Source organism: Hemiscyllium ocellatum, chromosome 2, assembly GCF_020745735.1.
Source record: "Hemiscyllium ocellatum isolate sHemOce1 chromosome 2, sHemOce1.pat.X.cur, whole genome shotgun sequence".
Classification (NCBI taxonomy): Eukaryota; Metazoa; Chordata; class Chondrichthyes; order Orectolobiformes; family Hemiscylliidae; genus Hemiscyllium; species Hemiscyllium ocellatum.
Window position 1 is genome coordinate 46,638,573 of NC_083402.1, and position 23,067 is coordinate 46,661,639.

The following is a 23,067-nucleotide window of genomic DNA, read 5'->3' on the forward strand; positions in this document are numbered from 1 at the left end:
ATTCCAGGCAACATCCTGGTAAACCTCCTCTGCACTCGTTCCAATGCCTCCACATCCTTCCTATAGTATGGCGACCAAAACTGCACACAATACTCCAGATGAGGCCGCACCAGAGTCTTATACAGTTGCAACATGACCTCAGGACTCCGGAACTCAATTCCTCTACCAGTAAAGCCCAGTACACCATATGCCTTCCTCACAGCACTATTTACCTGGGTGGCAACTTTCAGAGATCTGTGTACATGGACACCAAGATCCCTCTGCTCATCCACACTACCAAGTAGCCTACCATTAGCCCAGTAATCCATCATCTTGTTACTCCTACCAAAGTGAATCACATCACACTTAGCTACATTGAATTCCATTTGCCACATTTCTGCCCAGCTCTGCAACTTATCTATATCCTGCTGTAACCTACCACTTCCTTCCTCACTATCCACAACTCCACCGACTTTTGTGTCATCCGCAAACTTGCTTACCCAGCTTTCAAGCCCTTCCTCTAGATCATTTATAAAGATAACAAAAAGCAATGGTCCCAAAACAGATCCTTGTGGTACACCGCTAGTAACTGCACTCCAAGATGAACATAGTCCATCAACTACTACCCTCTGTCTCCTTCCAGCCAGCCAATTCCTAATCCAAACCTCTAATGTATCCTCAATGCCATACCTCCGTAGTTTAAGCATTAGCCTACCATGGGGAACCTTATCGAACGCCTTACTAAAATCCATATACACAACATCTACTGCTTTACCCTCGTCCACTTCCTTAGTCACCTTCTCAAAGAAATCAATAAGGTTTGTGAGGCACGACCTGCCCTTCACAAAACCATGCTGGCTATCCTTGATCACGTTATTCCTATCCAGATGTTCATAAATCTTATCCCTTACCATTCTCTCTAAGACTTTGCCCACCACTGAAGTCAGACTCACTGGCCTATAGTTACTAGGGCTATCCCTACTCCCTTTCTTGAACAAGGGGACCACATTCGCTATCCTCCAGTCCTCTGGTACTATTCCCGTTGACAATGACGACATAAAAATCCAGGCCAATGGCTCTGCTATCTCCTCCCTAGCTTCCCATAGGATCCTAGGGTAAATGCCATCAGGCCCAGGAGACTTATCTATTTTCATCCTTTCCAATATTCCCAGAACCTCTTCCCTGCATATTTCCAGGCCATCCATTCTAATCATTTGTGACTCCATATTCACATCAGCAACAGTGTCCTGTTCCTGAGTGAATACTGATGAAAAGTATTGATTTAGTGTCTCTCTAATCTCCTTCGCCTCCACACACAACTTCCCACTACTATCCTTGACTGGACCGATACCTACCCTAGTCATCCTTTTATTCCTGACATACCTATAGAAAGCCTTTGGGTTTTCCCTAATCCTACCAGCTAAAGACTTTTCATGTCCCCTTCTCGCTTCTCTTAGCTCTCTCTTTAGATCCTTCCTGGCTACCTTATAACTCTCTATCGCCCCAACTGAACCTTCACGCCTCATCTTTACATATGCCGCCTTCTTCCCTTTCACAAGGGATTCCAATTCCTTACTAAACCACGGCTGCCTCACAAGGCCCTTTACACCATGCCTGACTGGTACATACTTATCGAGGACACGTAGTAGCTGCTCCTTGAACAATCCCCACATCTCATTAGTGTTCTTCTCTTGAAGCCTGTTTTTCCAATCCACACATCCTAAGTCATGCCTCACTGCATCATAATTTCCCTGCCCCCAGCTATAACTCTTCCCCTGCGGCGCACACTTATCCCTCTCCATCACTAAAGTAAAAGTCACCGAGTTGTGGTCACTGTCCCCGAAGTGCTCACCTATCTCCAAGTCTAACACCTGGCCTGGTTCATTACCTAGAACCAAATCCAGTATAGCCTCACCTCTTGTTGGCCTGTCGACATATTGTGTCAGGAAACCCTCCTGCACACATTGGATAAACACCGACCCATCTAATGAACTCGAGCTATAGCTCTCCCAGTCAATATCTGGGAAGTTAAAGTCCCCCATAACAACCACCCTGCTACCTTCACTCTTTTCCTGAATCATCCTCGCAATATTATCCTCTACTTCTCTAGGACTATTAGGAGGCCTGTAGAAAACACCTAACAGGGTGACCTCACCTTTCCTATTTCTAACCTCAGCCCAAACTACCTCAGATGGCAAGTCCTCTTCCATCGTCCATTCCACTGCTGTAATACTATCTTTGACAAGTAATGCCACACCTCCCCCTTTTTTACCCCCATGTCTGATCCTACTAAAACATTTAAACCCTGGAACCTGCAACAGCCATTCTTGTCCCTGTTCTACCCACGTCTCTGTAATGGCCACAACATCGAAGTCCCAGGTACCAACCCAATATGTATTTTCTATGAGAGGCAAACATTCATGTATGTATTAAACATCAGGCTGAGTTTTAACTGAATTGAGAGGCTGAGTCGACATCCTGAAATTCTGTGTCTAACAGCATTTTGGGTATTCCCGCACCCCAAGGACTACCCCTACAGTGGTTCGATAAGTCAGCTACCCACCATCTTCTTTGGCAATAAATGTTGGGTTCATCAGTGATAATTGCATCAGTTGAATGAATTAAAAAAAACATGAAATGATGTGGAGGCTGGGAGATCTCGAGTCATCCTCACCTCCTTACGGGGGGGATGCTCCCATGACATTTTGCCAGGAATGGGGAAGGCATCACAGAGTCATTGCACCAGAGGTCAATTCAACCACAAAAGTGGCAATTAAGGACCATTTCCCCTTCAGCTGGTATTTTAACAACAGTGTGACGGTGTGGATGGGAAGCATGGGACTCTTTGGCATACAGGGAGACTGTTAGATAAATCCTTGCAGCCTCCCAGTATGTATTAGTTGGCAGGGAAGATGTTGGGAGTGGCTTCCTAACTGGGCACATGCCCTTCACCTCTATTTTCAAGATTGTTAATGGTACCCCCACTCAAACACAGAATCAGAATGAGTACATTCATCTCCTAAGACGCCTAAGTAGGACATTTTAATTAGTTTAAAATGCTGCATAAATGCCAATTGCAGTTGTTGACTTACAACAATTGTAACAAATGAGTGCTGGGCTATGGCAAAATTCAAGCCAAAAAAATCTGTTTCTCAAAAGCTACCATTACCAGCTCAGCAGCAAAAGACCATTTTAACCAAAACCAGGCAAGTTCCAAGTATTGGAAAGATTAATTATTATTATTATTCAATTCAGTAACATTAAACAGGACGATAATAAGATAGCATTTTGCGGTAATATTTAAAATAACAACACTGTGTGCTTTGTGCATCAGGAATGGATTATGAATTGTGTCAAAAACATTTGCAGTTTTGATGGAGATAGCACAAAAAGAAATCTCCCCACTCCCTTGATGCTAAGACTGTAATTATATCTTTCATCTTTTTTGAGGTTTGAGTTTAGTCTATAAATTGCATTTGTTCTGGATTACATTTCCAATACTCCCTTTCCACAGTTTTTAATTCCTATATATTCTATTTATTTTTCACTTCAATAAAACAAGAACAAATTATCTTAGTTTTCTCACAGACTCCTTTAAACTGCTTCTCTTCTCTATTGCGTAGTTGGTAGCCTGCACTCTTTAGACGTGGCTTATGGTTTCTCAGAGTTACCACAGGCTTTATTGTTACACGCCACTTCCTTCCTGTGAGCTGTTGAAGAGTCTCTAAACGGGCTCAGGCAATAAATCTTAAACCACTGTTGGAGTGGGGAGAATACTCTGTTCTTAAGAATTACTGTGTGCTTTTGAGATAAAAGAGCAAGGTAGTTTCAAACACATTGGGAAATATTTCATTCGAGGAGCAGAAAATTATCCCTCAGATACTTGTCTTTGAAAGCGATATGCATAAAATCAGTCTCTCAGTGAAATTAGAAGTCTGTGACCTTGACCAGGCAAAACTCATGAAGCACTTTATTGTCAGGAACAAGGCTTTAAAATTGTATGTATTACAATTTCTTATGTTAATTTTAATAACCTTTATTCAATTTTCCAGATTTAAGTTAATTCCATTTGCCAACAACTCGTTTGTTCATAGCTAGCTAAAAATTAGATGATTGAAAGATCTTAGACATGATATGAGGAGTTGACTGTGTCATCTGTACCCTCCCCTCTGTTAATCATTCAAGACTCGAGGAACATTTGCTGTTCATACATCAGTTTTATTGCTGTATCCAGAAATGGAATTAGATTTCGTTTTTATTGAAGACCCACTTGCTTTGAGAGTCTCTTTGATGGTTTTAATGAGAAATACAGCTTGACACTGAGCACAAGTTAGTGGAGGACTGGTCCAATTTACTTCCCCCAACCCACTACCAACCCCTTTCCACTGAACTATCTCAATTGACTTTAATCTGATATCATTGTTTTATCTTCGTTCACATTGTTGGCTGGCAAACCCAAAGGGTGATATTAAACATAAACCTAAAATGGAGAGCTCTTATGGCAAAGTGTTAGCATATCTACCTTTAGACAAGAAAGCCTGGGTTTAGGTCCAACCTGCTGCAGGGGTATGTAAGGTAATCTGTGCACAAAATGGATGTGAAGTTATTGGCGCATTTACTGCCTCTTCTCGACACTTTCAGCAAATTAAAAATTGAGTGAGAGGTTAAAATTCAGTGTAAATACTATAAGAGTCAGGCTATCCTGCCTGCTGGCTACAAAAATTTAAATTGCGAGAAAAGCTCAGCAAGTCTGGCAGCATCTGTAGAAAGAAATCAGAATTAACATTTTGAGTCAAATGACCCTTCCTCAGATCTGACTGTTGACTATTGGTGGGCTGCAGTGTGTCTGTGGGAGCAGGAATAGCCTTGTTGCTCCTACAATTCAAATATTGCTGCAATCTGTCACAGAATGGTTTGCAATCATGATTCCTTTAAGGACTGCACTTAAGATGTGCGGTAGCTCCATTTTTACTTAGAAATTGCAAATGGCTGCAGTTGGTGATACCGATAAGCATGTGCAGTATGCTCTAGGGACATGCTGGCACATGTGCTTGTGAATAAGATTTATTGAAAAGTGTCCACATACACATCTTTGTCTTTAGAAACATATCTGTAGCTGATTAGATTAGATTCCGTACAGTACGGTAACAGGGCCTTTGGCCTGACAAGTCCACATCGACCCTCTGAAGAGTAACCCACCCAGACCCATTTTCCTCTGACTAATGCACCTAACACTATGAAGGGCTTTTGCCCAAAACGTTGATTTTATTGCTCCTTGGATGCTGCCTGAACTGCTGTGCTTTTCTAGCACCTCTAATCCAGCACCTAACACTATGGGCAATTTAGCATGGCCAATTCAACTAATCTGCACAACTTTGGAGCGTGGGAGGAAACCAGAGCACCGGGAGGAAACCCACGCAGACACAGGGGGAATGTGCAAACTCCACACAGACAGTTGCCTGGGCTGGAATCGAACCTAGGACTCTGGTGTGTGAGGCAGCAGTGATAACCACTGAACCACTGTGCCGCCCTTTGGTTTGAATGCACTTTCAGACTTTAGTTATATTTTTGAACAGATAGTTTTAACTATTTTCATCTTTAAGGATGGGGTAGAGATTGGGATGTGGGTGGAGATGGAGAGAGAAATCGGGGAGGGGGAGATTATGAGGGAGGAGAGAGAGAAAGAGATCACCATGTGGGGACAGAGGTCAGATGACGCCCTTCTCCCATTCCTCCCAACTTTAATGTGGACCCATCATCACCTCAGCCCCATATGTCCCCTCACCCATTCCCTTCCCTCCAATTTCATTTGATTCCATTTTCAAGCTTGCTCCTATAATGCATGCAAACACATTGTGGGGTTTTGTGTATGACACGATGATGTACAGGGCCTGGAACTGTGTGCATGTCTGTTGCCCTGTGATCATGGATGCACAGTCACCCCAAAGTTCTCGTGACATTGGACAATGCTATTGAAGCCAACCCAGATTTGCATCCACAAGCGGAGACCTCCATGGAAGTATTGACTGCCCATTTAAAGGCCCTCAGTGAGAGTGCTGCTATTTCTCAAATTCATTTTCATCACTTGGACACCTTGTGAATAGGGTGACAATATTTGAATGTAATCCCGCCACCCAGAATTTTTGTTTGAGTTTGTAAACTACTCCTTACAAGGAAAGATTCACTCTGTATAACAATGAACAGACAACAGTCAAAACCCATTGAACTCTCAACAGTTAGAATCTATTCCGCTAATTAAACTGGCTTCTGATGTGACCAGAAGAGTCACTTCAGAGTGACTCTTAATATAACTTCAGAGTTATATTAACCCAGCAATTAGAGGACAAATGCTAGCTTTGTCAGTGATACAGTGGAACTAGAAAATGAATTATTAAAAATCATCGGAATGACAAATTGCTTTAATTAGTCATTAGTTTATTGTCGCAAGACATGTTCCCTGTTTCCTGATGTTCGGAGGTTGAAAGTCACCACACATTTAAATCGCAAAATAAAAAAAACTGAGCTGTCCTCTACCTTGTCTTTTGATTTATTGTCAAACCCTTATTGAAATATACCTCAAGTAATTTTATATGTTGCCAGTATTCTGTCTTGTGTTGTCATTCTTTTCTCAATATATTGATCCATTATACAAATTAAGATGTCATTAAGTGCTACGTGTGCTCAGTATCTTTTCTACATAGGTGTTTCCACATAAACATGGACAGGTAAGTGTTTCAGTGGCAGATATGACTGTAAGGGCATCACCTCTGAACCTAATCCTTTCCTCATCAGAAAATCTGACTGTGCAGTGTCTTTTTCACAATAGTAACTTCAGAGTGTTTGGAATCAGGAATTATTCAGATATTGCCTCACCCATTAAGAGACATTCAGGCCAGTAATAATATCCTGAGAGCCACCCATTTGGGTTGACTGTAGGGTCATTTACCAATTCTTGAAAACTTTTTTTTTCTGAAAATGAGCTTCCCTGAATAAAACAGTCAAAGAAAACTTGCAGGTAGAGATTTGGAAGTGACAACTTGGGTGCTTTCCCTGAAAAGTCCTCCTTTTTCACATCATAGTTAAAACTACATCTGCATTTGGCCTGCATTATGTTCACTCATGGTCAGTTCTTGATGACCCAGTTTGGATGTATCTCTACAGCTTGGGAGAAATTGACCCCAATGACCTGATATTCATGCTGCCATTCAGGCTAACATGCTGTCTCATGAGTGGCTTGATTTAGTCAATGGTCTGGCTGATCTTGGGGGAAATTAAGTGATGACAATGGCACTAAATGTCAAGGTTGATGACAATAATGATGGTTAGGGATATTTAAGTGGCAAGTAATATTTATGCTACACAAATCCCAGGCAAAGATGGTGGCCAATAAGAGTTATTCCAAACATTGTCCCATGACATTCATTTATCTTCTTTAAATATGCCACTATCAATGTCATGGGAGTTACCATTGAGAAGAAACCGACTCATCATATAAATAATGACACAGTGGCACAGTGGTTAGCACTGCAGCCTCACAGCACCAGAGACCCGGCTTCAATTCCCACCTCAGGTGACTGACTGTGTGGAGTTTGCACATTCCCCCCTTGTCTGCGTGGGTTTTCCTCTGGGTGCTCCGGTTTCCTCCCACAGTCCAAAAATGTGCAGGTTAGGTGAATTGGCCATGCTAAATTGCCCGTAGTGTTAGGTGCAGGGGTAAATGTAGGGGAATGGGTCTGGATGGGTGTGCGTTGGTGTGGACTTGTTGGGCCGAAGGGCCTGTTTCCACACTGTAAGTAATCTAATAAAGTGGCTATAAGAGCAGAGTCTATGAATCCTGCAGCGAGTAACTCAGGTCCTAACTTCACAAAACCTATCCACCATCTACAAGCCATGAGTGAGTACTGTGATGGAATACTCCCCACTTGACTGCATGAGAGCAGCTCCAAACAACACTTGAGAAGCTTGGCACCATCTAGGATAAAGCAGCCAACATGATTGACACTACCAATGTTCAGCAGCAAAAGTGTGCACCATCCACAAGAGGAACTGCAGAAATTCGCCAAATATTCTTATACAGTAACTCCTAAACCCATGACCATTTCCATTTAGAAGGACAAGGGCAGCAGATACAAGGGAACACTATCATCTGTAAATTCCTCACCAAGCCATTCACTATTCCGATTTGAAAGTATATCACCATTCCTTCAGTACCACTGGGTCGAAGTCCTGGAATCCCTTCCCTAATAGCAATGTTGGTCTATGTACAGGACATGGATTATATTGATTCAAGAAGGCAGCTTGCCACTGCCTTCTCAAGGTCATCTAGGGATATCCAATAAATGCTGACCCAGCCAGCAATGCCCAAGTCCCATGAATTAATAAAATAAAATTTTAAAAGTGAGATTGAGTTCTTTGCATTTTAAATCAGCCACCTCATTATTGTCCTAAATCTGATTCGCTCGAAATTATGATATATCACTATTTGTTTATTTATTTTATGAACAAATTATTTGTTCATAATTTATTTGTCTATTTAAATTAGCAGGATAAATAATCAAACATGAAAGTGTTAAACAAAAGTTGAAACAGCATAATTTCAAAGCCAGTACAATTTAACCAGTTTTAAACTATTTTAATTGTTTTGGCTAAGGCTGGTGTTGATTAAATGAAACAAAAATATTTGTCATGGTGTGCAGGCATTTTATGGTATAGATCAGAAATGGATGAAACTGGATGTCAAAAATAACCCTTATGCCATTACTGCAAAGCCTTACAGAGTAAATTAATATGTTTTTTTCTGACATGTTTTAACTCTGTTGTATGGGGCTATGATATATTTGTAGAAATGAAATTAATTTATTGCATAATGTAAATCTCCCCTTGATAGTTGCATAGTTTGTATCTTCCAAAAGTTAAGTTATATTCAAAGCAAATATGTATCTGCTGTGCTTTGAGTTAGTGTAACAGTCTGGAAAAGCAATGCCGTTTTGATGGATGGGTCTGTTTGATTTTCAGATACGCAGGTGTGTGATTTTGGCTGGCACAAATTCCAAGGACACTGCTACAAGTACTTCGGTCACCGGCGAGCTTGGGAAGATGCAGAGAAGGAATGTCGCCTGCAGGGTGCTCACTTGGCTAGCATCCTCACACATGAAGAGCAACTTTTTGTGAACCGTATGTTCTGTGACAATTTATCATGGAGTCATAGAGATGTACAGCATGAAACAGACCTTTTGGTCCAACTTGTCCATGTCGACTAGATATCCTAAATAAATTTAGTCCCATTTGCCTGCACTTGGCCCATATCCCTCTAAACCCTTCCTATCATGTACCCATCCAGATGCATTTTTAATATTGTCATTGTACCAGCCTCCACCACTTCCTCTGGCAGCTCATTCCATACACGCACCACCTTCTGCGTGAAAAGGTTGTCCTTTAGATCACTTCTAAATTTTGTCCCTTTCACCTTAAACATATGCCCTCTAGTTTTGGACTCCCCTATGCTGAGGAAAAGACCTTTTTATCTCTCCACCCTTCAGGATCTCTGCCTATATTCCTGATGAAGGGCTTTTGTCCAAAATGTCGATTTTACTGCTCCTCGGATGCTGCCTGAACTGCTGTGTTTTTCCAGCACCACTCTAATCTAGACTCTGGTTTCCAGCATCTGCAGTCATTGTTTTTACCTTGAGGAAAAGACCTTGTCTATTTATTCTATCCATGCCACTCATGATTTTATAAACCTCTGTACGGTCACCCCTCAGCCTCCGACAATCCAGGGAAAGTAGCCTCTGAAATGATTCCTTCTTAAGAGGATATTTCTAATGCTATGGATCTACTTCTTTGCATCAAGGCAATAGATTCAAGGTCAAAGCTAAAGCTCAAACCTGAAAGTACAAACACAAAGAAATAACATGCAGAGTTGTCCAACATAAAAGATAGTTCAGCTTTGGAAAACTTACGTTTAGGTCCCGTTTCCTTTTTCAGAGGTTGCTTATGAGTGCACCTCCTCTTTTGTCTCATAAGTTCCTGAACCTGGGTTATTGCCTTCCTCATGACTGCAGTGGAACTCCATTGACAGCCAGCAGGAGGGTATGACTGGACTCTGGCCAGCTGAAACATGTCAGTGATCTTTACCTCCTCAGAGGAGGCCATCACATTTCTGCACATGCTCCATCTGACAGCCCAGTGGAAGCATGACAAAACTGAAACTGACAGAGGTGAGCACATCTGAAGGGTCAGTAGTTCTGAGATGCAAAACACTAGGGGAGCATGGTTCAGAATACATTTTATTTTGAGCGTTAACCTGTCCATGCATTGAAGAGTCCATAAGGTTTTTAAAATCACATATAACAGTGTGCGTAATTCGATTCAAAACCCTTCAGTGCATACATTAATGCATAGGTAAAATTCTCAAAAACCATAATCTTAATTTTCCAACACATGGATCTCTTGTGAATGCGTTTTGTCTCTAAAGCTGACATGGGCCAGAAACCTGTGAGGGCTGGTGCAAATGTATTTAATTAACTCTTTTTTAAGTTCCAAGTGCATTCTTACTTTCCTCTCCTCCATGCCTACAGTTGACAGTTTTGGGTGTGATAAAGAGTTGACAAGATGTCTCAAAAAATGTATTAAAAAATGAACAACCTAGCACCTTCAATATAACACTGATAATGGTCTCTAGCTAATAGAGCTATCGTGGCATGGATACTAGATTAGAGTGTGGTGCTGGAAAAGCAGAGCAGGTCAGGCAGCATCCGAGCAGCAGGAAAATCGACATTTTGGGCAAAAGCCCTTCATCAGGAATTGCCTGACCTGACCTGCTGTGCTTTTCCAGCACCACTCTAATATAGATCTGGTTTCCAGCATCTGCAGTCCTTGTTTTTACCTAGTGGCATGGATAATATTGTTTGAATATTAGAGTTAACATTGCTTATTGACCACAGATGAGTAATAGAATTAGCACAGTCTGATAATGATACTTTGTGGGAGGCACGGTGGCACAGTGGTTAGCATTGCTGCCTAACAGCGCCCAAGACCCGGGTTCAATTCCTGCCTCAGGCAACTGCCTGTGTGGAGTTTGCACATTCTCCCCGTGTCTGCATGGGTTTCTTCTGGGTGCTCCAGTTTCCTCCCCTTCCAAAAAAGTGTAACCATGCTAAATTGCCCTTAGTGTTAGGTGTAGGGGAATGGTTTTGGGTAGGTTGCTCTTCGGAGGGTCGGTGTGGACTTGTTGGGCCGAAGGGCCTTTTTCCACACTGTAAGTAATCTAATAATAGATTTAACATGGTTCTGACAACAGTACCTAGTGCAGCCTAGCAATACCCATATAAACAAAAACAGGAATTGCTGGAAAAGCTCTGTGGGAATAATCAAGAGTTAACATTTCATGCACTAGCATTCTGAGGAAGGGTCACTGGACCTGAAACATTAACTCTGGTCATTTCTCTCCACAGAAGCTGCCAGATCGGCTGAGCTTTTCCAGCAATTTCTGTTTATATTTCTGATTTCCAGCATCTGCAGGTCTTTCAGTTTTTACCTGTATGACAATGGCAGCCTGACATATTACCAGTACCTCAGTAATCATACTAGGACAATGCCAATAAACAGAAATGTGGAATAGCCAAACCACGACAATTAACAAAGATAGCTTTTTAAAAAATTTCGGGGAGGGAAGGAGGGTAGGAAAGCACAATGAAAACAGCTTACTTGTGTTAAGATAGAAATTCCAAAAAGATTGGATGAAAGACACCCAGTCATCAAGATTTTTGTTTGAGATCTACAGAACAGGAAGGGCAATTTATATATACATATAAACTTCCTGACGTTGCTGGATTAATCATTGCCATACATGGAATTGTTTTTAAACACATCCTTTCCTTGTTTTATCTGCCCCATAGGTATTGGCCAGGACTACCAATGGATTGGCCTAAATGACAAAATGTTTGAACATGATTTCCGTTGGACTGATGGAAGCCCTCTGGTTAGTCTTTGAAATTTTTTTTCAATTTTATATCATTCAAGTGAGAAACCCCTCAGGGATCTGTGAGCAGGCAGTGTGGCCTAACCACAAGGTTCTAGACAAGCATTATCATTGTTAAATGCACAAGCATTATAAAAACTACACCGCCAACTTTAATCCGCAGATGGGTTAGTTTCTTCAATATAACGAACGTATGAAAGAATTACTTATGATTATATAATGCATTTGTACATTGAAATCTCACTTAATGTAATAGCCTTGACTATTATGACCAAGAAAATGTGCTTGTATAAATTACAATCTCTGATTTCGACTGTAATTCATGTGATCAGAAATTTGAGTCATCTAAATACAGAGACAGGATTTTCAGATTGCATTAGGAGCTGTTAAATGTCCCAGTGGAGATAGTTAAACTTGTAGATAAACAAATTCATTATGTAATTATTTGTGAATTGCATGTTCTGTTGTACCATAACTGCTATCAGATGAAAGCAAAATTAACGCCCATATACCTGTCTACTTAATGGCAATAGGTTAGGCAAACACACTTTTGTGATAATAACAATCTTCCCTGCAACCACATAGTACATTACCTTATCAGAAATTAATCGGATATATATCTACCAAGGCCATGATTCCCTCACTAAAGAATGAAGACTATGTACCAAGCAGCCTGTATCTATCTTGACCTTTCCAAGCTATTGAGAATTAAAGAAACAAGAAAAGGGGAAGAGAAATTCTTACAGCACTGATAAACATGTGGCAGTCTACCTCTGAAAGTAAATTGCCCAAATAATTTTCTTAATTGACTTATGATGGCTCAATTCAAACTATTTTTGTGCTCATTCTTAATTATGATCAGTACAGCAACACTATGAATCATAATGATTTTCATGCTGTTCATTCTAGCATTTGATTGTGAACTAATACAACATAGATATAAATTAAGAGTTATAGTATGACTGAGTTATGAAGAGCCAAAAGAAACTCCACTGCTGACACTTTAGCATGTTATTAAAAACTAGAGTTTATAAGGTGAAACATCAAACAATCCCCATTATTAAAAACCTGGCAGAAATACATTTGGAACATAATTCTTTCCCTTAAAAATTCTTTGCACTTCCACTGACTTTACACATTATGCTGTTTGAATTATTAGCATTATTTGACTATATAAGGTATTTCAGTGTGATTCTGCTACTTTCATTTCAAGTCTATTTCTGAATACAGACCAAAAAGCATTCAGTGGTTTAAGCCAAATGTTATTGGTGATCTGGCAGAGATATTTATAGATTTCTGTACTGAGCCATTCCAAAGACCTGTTGCTGAGGTACACACAATGTGCTCCAGCAGCAGTTGCTAATATAATGAGCTTTTATGTAAAGGTGAGTCACCACCGCATGTGGTAACATAGTTTAGATCACCAATATTGTAAGTGTAAGTTGAGACATAAAACTCCCAAGACATTGCACAGAAGTGGTGTAAATGACAGATTTACCCTCACTGAGACGAAATCCAGTGGGAGAAGTTCTCAGTTGGTTTCTTCAGAGAAGAAAAGTCTCCTTGATGGTATGTTTGTTTTTGATGCAGCATAATTAGTCTAGTATAATTGGCCAGTTTGAGCATTGTGTAATAATGACTGCATGGAAAATCAGTAAGAAAAACCCATCCATTTTGCACTATATTACTGAGTCATGCACTGATGGGGGAAAAAAAATGAGTGACTTACAATTGCTGAAAACTGTTAAAATCTTTGATAGAAGCACACCTTCTATCTCTCTTCAAATAAACCTTTTAGCATTTAGTCACACGATCATTTTATTTACATAAATTGTAGAACAGATTCCATCAGGGTAGCAGAAGACTATTCAGTTCATTGTAGAGGAGTTGCCTGCTGCTTTCCAATCCAGCCCCTGTTCCCTTCCCCAAACTGGTGAAAACTCATATTCTTGAACTACGTATATTCCGTTTTGAAAGCAAAGACTGATTCTGCTTCCATCTGTGTTTTTATTTGCCAAGTCCATATATTAACAATCACCTTAACCTCTCCTTTCATCCATTTGGATTATGATACTTATTCCTTTGATCCCACTTATTGATTAGTCAGTGGAAATTTGTTTTTCTCAATGTATCTCTGAAAAAGGTAATTTTTAGCATGTTGAAAAGGTTTCTTCTTGACTTAGTTCAAGTGAAGAGCCCCGTTTTCTCTCATATGTTCTCACACCTAACACCAAGAACACTGCTACTCTCATTAATTAATTGTAGTAGAAAATGACTTAAATACAATTTTTTGCCCAAATTTTCTCCTATTTTTATTCCTTGAAGTCAAAAATCACACAGCACCAGGTTATAGAGTCCAACAGGTTTATTTGAAACCACAAGCTTTTGGAGCTCCCACTTCTTCCTCCAGCAGCTTGTCCTTGAAAACATTGAAATGTATTTACTATATTTCCAAATTGCTCTAAATTGACTGTGAAGCACTGTGGAACCTTTCGAGGTCATGGATAGATATAAATTCCAGTGATCCTCCAATTTCTTGCTTGCAGTCTCTCTCTACCTGAACGGAAGAATATTGGAAAAGCCAAAGACTTCATGTGGAACTTCTTACCCCAACCCCTGCCACTATCTTACCTCATTTATATGCCACATCTAATTCTTGCCCTCTTTCTCCTAGAGAGAATTCCTGACATGTAAGTCAGAATGAGTAACACAGCTTATTGATCATCATCCAACTGTCTGTTCAGCACAATGCCCCTGTGCGCTGCATGGCCATCATAGTCCTTGACCCTTAGTTCACATGAGTCAGCATTGGCAAGCCACCAGCTTCATCAGGTTTGCTCTTGGACAAATTCACAAGCGACTTCAGTTCCTTAATGCTTCACCTTGAAACTCAGTAACACCTGTGACTTGCTTGCTTCTGCCAGGGCACTTTGCATGCAGGGACAGATGTGCACCTCGTGCACCTGCACAAGATGCATCTATTGGTTCTTATCTTGCTTTTTTAGTGCTCACTCACTTTGTGAATACTTGGAGGCTGCCTGTCTTTGTATATTTCATATTGCATACTTAGCGCAGATGTTGGGGCAGAGAACTTGTTAGGGTGGGGAGAACCAATCAATCAATGTTGTTGTGTGGCACTTAGCTACTTCAATGTTAGACCAGCAGGTGGCAGCAGCTTACATGGCATCACATTGCATGTGCCTCAAGAAAATGGTTTAAAGTGAAAGTCTAAAAGAGACCTGTCCATAGTGAGGTCAAGGGGGATGACCGTCAATCAGGAAATACCACCACCAGGAGATCAAGGATGTCAGCCAATTCCACACCAAGGGAATTGGCCACAATTAGTCAGACACTTGGTTCAACCAGTGTTCAGGAATCAGCTCAGTTCTTGCAGCCCAAGGTCTGGACTGAGGCCAGTTCTGCAAGTCGAGTGCAACCAATATAGCAAATTGCAGGTAGATCGGTTGAGATGCTGTGGAGACATCAGACTGTGAGGTGTGCCAGATTTCCTGCATTCTCCTTTTCCTTTCTTTGCAGGGCCTAACTGTTAGTGGCCAACTGTTTTGGGATGCCATTAAGACCTGCCATTTGGTATATGCAGCCAGTCTTCATTCCAGTGCTATAGTCATTGAGTGAGAGCATCATAACTGAGCTCGTTCCACGCAATTTCAGTAATGAATAGTAACTTTTCCCAACCCAACAGCTCAACATGGCACCAAACAGGGATCACATGTGGATACTTCAACCCATATGGCCCAGCCTGATCCAAATGTGTACCATATTTTAATTCTCATCTGCTCTAGGAACTATTAAAACAATTCCCCAAATAGATCAGAATAGCCTGTCGAAATGCTGACCATTCTGAAACAAATTGCATTATTCATTGCTCACCAGACAGCTACAACTAAGACAAAATTAGAAATTCCTGGCAAAACTTATTGAGCCTAGCAGCATCTGTATGGGGATAAAGCAGAGTTAACATTTTGAGTTAACGTTTTGAGTCTGGGGAAATTAGTATTTATGCTGAAGACTAGGGAGTGCTGTTGGTAGGGGGGAGAGGTGAGTGGGTAGATGGAGATGGAGACAGAGGTATGAAAGGGGAAAGCTGATGAGGACCAGTACAGAGAGGAGCTGAATAAATGATTCCCAAGGATAGGAAGGAATGGGTTGGCTGTGCTGAAAGCATCCCATGCCATGACAAGACCAAGGGGTGGAGTGGGTTAAAAACATGGAAGAATGGAATCAGTCTCTAAACCTATTGAGCTCGATGTTGAGTGTTAGAGGCTGCAGGGCTCCCAAGTTGAAAATGAGATGCTATTCTTCGAGATTTCTCTGAGCTGTGCTGGAACACTGCAGCAGGCTGGCAACAGAAAAATGTTGGTGTGGGAACTGACGTGGTGTATTGAAGTCGTAACCAACTGGAAGGTCAGGGTCATTTTTTTTTTATAGACAGACTGTAGATGTCCCACAAAACAGTCAGTCAGTCTGTGCTTGTCTCTCCAATGTAGAGAAGACTGCATTGTGACCAGCAAATGTAATAGTCTTGATTGAGTGAAATGCAGGTAAACTGCTGTTTCACTTGTGTCTAGAGTTTTAGATAGTGAGGAGAGAGGAGATAAACAAGTAGGTGTTATACCTTCTGTAATTGCGTGGGTGAGGGGAAGTGTAGGGAGTGGAGGAGGGGTGGACCAGAGTGTCCTGGAGGGAACAATCCCTGCAGAATGCTGACAAGGAATGGGAATATGTGTCTGGTTGTAATATCCTGCTGGAGGTGACAGAAATGGCATCTTCTGATCCTCTGTATGTGGAGGCTTTATTGGGGGCAGGAGAGGAAGAGAAGGGGTGAGGACAGAATTGTGAAGGCTAGGTCTCTCTGCTTCTTCCTGGAAAGACTTGAGCTGTCCCTATCCACAACCATCTCCTCACTTATCCAGTTTATCCTCACTTTGACATTGTCTTCTTTAACTTTAACTTTAATGGCCTACTATCAATAATCTCTATATCTGCCTACCCGGTTTAAATCTGTCTCTTTCTCTTTCTCTCTGATTCAGTCTCCACCTATACACAGACCAGACTCAAAATGTTAACTTTTTCCCCATAGATGTTGCCGGACCTGCTGCATTTCACCAGCAATTTCTGTTTTTGTTTCAGATCTCCAGCATCCATGTTAGTTACAGCTTAAAGCCAGGGCTGTGTTAAAATTATATTTGTTAGTAAATAAATCACCATAGTAAAATCCAAATTTGACTGAAATGACTTTTACAGACTGGCAGTAATCTTGACCAATTTTTAACAGCTGTTGGAGATGTACCAGCTATTAACACGTATGAATCCACAGCTTCCTATTTTCATAGGGTAATTATCCCTTGGTAAGTTGATCAATAATAGCACATTTGAAATTACCTAAATGTTGTATGCTTTCTGGCTGCAGATTCCAGCAATCACCAGGTGCTGCTAAGTAACCCCACATGATGGAACTGACAGAAAATGTATCACTGAAAAGGATTGTAACTTGCATATAGTGAGGAAACCTCTAAGTCACTGCAATAAATTTGTCTACAAGTCGGAAATACAGCAAAATAAAATTAAATGGAACTCCCGCCTCGTGAAATTGAGTTGCACTTCAGACAACAATTGAGTTTTCTTTATACAATTCGTCATGTCATGATTGCTCTGAACAGGAGTGAAAGAGTATACATCATACTCTTTAAATGGTATATTTTAATATTGAAATTAACCTATTGACCACCATCCAGCATGTTCAGTGATAATTGCATGCATAAAGCAAAAAGATCTGGGGATGTAGCATCTCCACCCTTCCACGTTTCACAGTGAACAATGGGATGTTTTTTCAGCAAAAGCAAAAGTCCTACATCTTGTGGTGGAGATGGTATAATAAATGTAGAACATAGAGCAGCACAGCACAGTACAGACCATTTGTTCCACTATTTTGTGCCAAGCATTTATCTTAATCTAAGATCAACCTAACCTACCCTCCAATTTATTGCCATCCATGTACTTGATGTACCTAATGTCTCTGACTCTGCTACCACTGCTGGCAGTGCGTTCCAAGCACCCAACACTCTCTGCAAAAAGAACCTACCTCTGACATCTTCCTTATGCTGTCCTTCAGTCACCTTAATATTATGACCCCTGGAGACAGCCATTTCTGCCCTGGGGAAAATGTCTCTGGCTATCTACTCTATGTGTGCCACTCATTACCTTACACATTTCGATCAAGTCACCTCTCTGCCTTCTTCTCTCCAGTGTGAAAAGCCTGAACTCACTCAACCTCTCTTCATAAGACAAGCCTTCCAATCCAGGCAGCATTCTCATAAATCTCCTCTGCACCCTCTCTAAAGCATCATCCTTCCTATAATGAGGCAACCAGAACTGGGCACAATATTCCAACTGTGGTCTAACTAAGTTTTAATGGTTTTTATGGTTTATAGTTTTTAAGAGCTGCAGCAAAACCTTGTGGCCCTTAAACTCAATCCCCTTGTTAATGTAGGGAGAATCATAGTTGGGAGAATTCAAGGAGACTAAAAGCTAAGGAAGGCAGATGACTTTCTATACAATCTATAGTGGTCTTGATGAAACAAATTAATTGAGACACATAAGAATTTGCATGAAATTTAAATATTGACTTTTTTTTAGTGACAGTTCTGTTTGTTGTTTCTCCTTTCCTCTTTATTGATGAGTGAACATGAGATTTTACAACAGTTACTCCTGATGTCATCTTGTAACCCAGCAGGAGTTAAACTTACAGCAAGCATTTTCAGTTTTCACTTGCATTGATGGATCATCTGAAGTAACCAAGTTATTGTTTGGCAGCCCAACTGACAACTCATGCATTCCACCCAACAGGGACAGTCAAGCTCTGGTAACTGACAGCCCTACCACTTAACCCTGTCAACACCTGCATGGAAAGCAGGCAAATTGCATGAGTATAGTCTTCAGTGCCTGGTGAATATTACTCGCAATGAAAGACAGGAGGGCACAATTAAATTGTGATAGGCTCCTGATGCTGAACAGACGAGAAAATTTCCCCTTATGAATGTTCATTCCCAAGTAAGAACAGTGTTGACAGTACAGAGATTTATTGGCATGATTCTCATTATAACAGCAGGACCCCTCTCTATCACATTGTCGATGTTATACCCTGCTGTCAACTATGCCATGCTGTCATGCAGAGTAATTTAAATTAAACTGTGCCATGTAGTTTTCTATTGTTAGCCTGAACAGGCTTTAATGTTTAATCAAAACTGCACTGGAGATTTTTCATAAACTTTTTCCCAGTTGAGATTCAGTCTCTTCAGTTTTTTTCATATATCACTAAACAGTTACACACCTTCATTAGAAAAATAGTAGGGATAAATACCAAATTTCTCGAAGAAAATAAATGGGGATTCCATCTGTGGGAGTTATTAACAATTCTTGCTGGCAAATTTGAAGTCAGGGGTGAGGTAGGAGGTGACTTGTTGAATATGGTACATGGTCTGCCCATTGCGTATGTGCATGATCTAAACTTTCACTGGGGAATGGTGAAGGCCTTTGGTGGTCTGCCAGCCTTGAGTCTGTTGAGGTTGTCAGTCACTTAAAGTGCATCATCCCACCCAACTTTTATTACACCCACAGAAAGCGGAGGCCCATGCTAAGCAGATAACTGGGTAGCTATCCTTGCAGATGCTTATGTTGGTCAGAGGAAGTGGGGTATTGCAGACAGGGACTTGCTCTGTGGGGAGGAGGTTTCCATCAGAAGCAGACTATCCTCAAAGTCATGTCCCACTTTAATACTTCCACCCCTGACCTTCCAAGCCCATCTGTTGCAAAGCCTTCACTTTCTCCCCTGGCACATCATATCCAGGCCCCAATGATACTCTGGATTTACTGTCAGTCTGGCCTGCTCTTCTTCAGGGACTGTCTCTAATTCCAGCAGTGACTACTGCTCGATCTCGGTAACATTGGGAAGACAGAGCTGCTTGCCATCCAACTGAGCAGCAATTCTCTGACAGAACCTCCTCTTCATTGGAAGTCTCCCCTAACCTAATTCCTGCCACAAGCATCAAATAGCTATGGGACAGCTGGTATCAGTGGGGATGTGCTCCCACTGAATTTTCGGATTGCACAAGAAATCTTTTCCCAATGTTTCTTTTCTGTAAACCATGCTGCTAAAAGGTGATCATCTATAATCATTTTTATTTTATGTACAAATTAATATACACATAATTAAAGAACACTCGTGAAACATTCACTGTAGTCTCCTGAAAACTACAAATTTTATGAAGTTATGAAAATTTGTGGAAGATAGATGAGAACAGAGGCAGATAGAACTCAATTCTTAATTAGTGACTGAACAATTAGTGATGCCTTAATGAAACCTACATATGTTGTCATTAGGAGGCCATTTAATATATTTATCTGAAACAAATATATTTTAGCACCACAGAGATTAGGTAAAATCATTTTTCACTTTATCATTAAATATATATCAATTTACTCATAGTACATACAGTACTTAAAAGATTCAGCTGTGTCAAGTCAGTGAAATTAGTTTTCACCATGTGCGAAACGAGGAAGGAAACTTCATAGTCTAGAAATTAGTTTGTGTTTGAATTGAGGCACAATCTGAGTGCAGCACACTTAAGAATTTTCAGGTGCACGTTCAAAAAAAAGGAGCAGTACAACTTGTGAATCAGGTCCTGGTGTGATTGATATCACATATCGTGAAGTGTGAGACTCCCACATCTCCTGTTCCATTTGGCTTCACACTGTGTATCAATCCATTCTGGTGTGAATCGGTGGTCTGAATTAATTTAGTCCATGGAAAACTCTACAGGTTGCTTACACCCAGTACCAAATCATAAGTTATAAAACAAGCTGTCCCTCAGTCAATGTTCTTGTTTTAGTCAAATACATTCTGGACCATCAAATGGAATGTGCCTGTAGTAGTGTACATGACCTGAGCTGACATGCTTTTTGAAACAAGGCTGTGTGTTTGCTGCCTGTTTCAAGTGTAATACTCTTGAACTTTAAGAGGGTTCCACCCTTCCGACCCAAATGTTGTTACCTATTTAGCAGAAAGCCTGAATTACTAAAGGCAGCTACCTCTCAGTTCAGATGAGCAGGCTTATTACTGGCATTAATGGAAAATAGCATTAATATTTAAGATTTTGTAATAAATTACATTGGGCATCAAGGTAAAATCACCGTTGTCCAATTGGAGCATAGTGCTCCTTCCCCATTAGAGCGAGATACAACTGGTGGTGATTGAATTTAAGGGTCATCATACCTCAGGTAAAATGATAAAAATCACACAACATCAGGTTATAGTCCAACAGATTTAATTGGAAGCACACTAGCTTTCGGAGCATCACTCCTTCATCAGGAGGTAGTGGAGGACTCAATCCTAAAACACAGAATTTATAGCAAAAATTTACAGTGTGATGTAACTGAAATGATACATTGAAAAATACCTTGATTGTCTGTTGAGTCTTTCATCTGTTTGAATACCATGATAGTTTCACTTCTTTCATGTGTAAATCACAAAACCTTTTAAAAGTTGCATTCTCAGGTTAGCTGTAACAATGGGTGATAGCTAGACAATATGTTGAAGGTGTTGGCCCCCTGTGTTCTCTGTCTATGCCATGATGTTTAGATTAATTCTAATCTAAAAAGTGAGATAACAGAGTTTTACATGAATTCATGCAGTTTTTGAGCTCAGAGGTTTACATGAATCCATGCAGTTTTTGAGCAAAGTACAATGTAACTCTGCAAGTATAAATTCATCTCACAAAATATATATATGCATGTGGGTCTTTGTCTGTCTGTGTGTGTCTGGGTTGGGGGTTGTGAGTGTGAGTGTGTGTGTGTGTGTGTGTGTGTGCGCGCGTAGTGAGTGAAGAGTGTCATAAGTCTGTGAGGGGGTGCATGTGTGAGTGTGGGAGTGTGTGTGCGTGTCTCGGGTGGGGGGGGGGTTGTGAGTGTCTGTGAGAGAGAGGTAAAATGAGAAGTTGATGAGACAAGTCTTCATGGTAACCTCAGCTGATGCAAGAATTGAATGCAAATTACTCTGTATTACATGCTAGTTGTCTGGCTAACTGAGCCATAACATTGTAAATGATCGGATAAAGGTACAATAAAATGTGAAATAGGTCTTGTGTAAAACCCATAATTCAGAAGTAAAGTAAAGTTACGGTTACTAGAAAATCCTTAAGTTTTATCTAGGCATATAATTCCAGCTAAATTTAAGCAGTTTAGTTAGAATAGCCCTTTAATAAGTTGCCTTATCTGATTTGGCCCAATTTTGACAAGGCATTGCAGTCTGATTTATTGTCCTGGCACTTATTACAGTCTAGTAACGGCCATAAAAAGCAACATTGCCAAGACAGTTCAGAATCCATGGTTTAAAATATTATTCTGAAATCTCGATGCTTTCAGAAACATTGACCTCATTTTAAAGTTGCATCTGCACACAAAACTCATTATAATAATTTCCTGCAAGCTTATTAAGTAAAGAGCTGATGCAAATTAGTAAAATATTATAATTGAAGAAATCTATTTGGTATTATAGTTTAGAACTTCAACAACTTATGTGCAATCTTTAATCTAAGAATGGACCTAAGGTGTTGCATTGGAAGCAAAATTTTACACAGAAAAGTCTGGTTGGGATGTGGTCGAAGCCATGGTTGTAAAAGGCAGTGTGTTGGAAAGACATTAATAACGTTTGTTCAATTTAAAAACAGCTGGGTTGAGAGAGGGGTTTTGATACAGGGGTATAATATCTGATGACTTAACATTGGTTATACAGAGCGAGGTAGGAAATTTTGTAATCTAGATTAGACAGAAAAGTTGCACGTGTATTAAAGGATATTGCAGAAACAAGGTTAACTGAAGAAGGAATGCTTTGAAGAGAATGATTAATTTGAATTAAAAATCATGGGGAATGGTTGAGATTTGTGAGAATTATGTTTATGTAAACAATGGTGTTTTGTATAAATTGTATTTTTAAATTGGTAAAACACAATTCACGATTGAGCACAAGACTCATAATGTGACACTAATGTTAGTGTCTTGCTAATCACATGATTAAGGTTTGTGAATGTCAT

At 40.4% G+C, this 23,067-nt stretch overlaps 1 protein-coding gene across 1 annotated transcript in view; it reads left to right on the plus strand.

Annotated features, from left to right (window-relative positions):
- Positions 1–23,067, plus strand: part of LOC132823025 (versican core protein-like) — a 169,092-nt gene that overhangs the window by 138,306 nt on the left and 7,719 nt on the right. The window contains exons 8-9 of the mRNA XM_060836562.1: positions 8,995–9,153; positions 11,877–11,959. Of these exons, the coding sequence (XP_060692545.1) occupies positions 8,995–9,153; positions 11,877–11,959 (242 nt within the window). The remainder of the gene's footprint in view (positions 1–8,994; positions 9,154–11,876; positions 11,960–23,067) is intronic.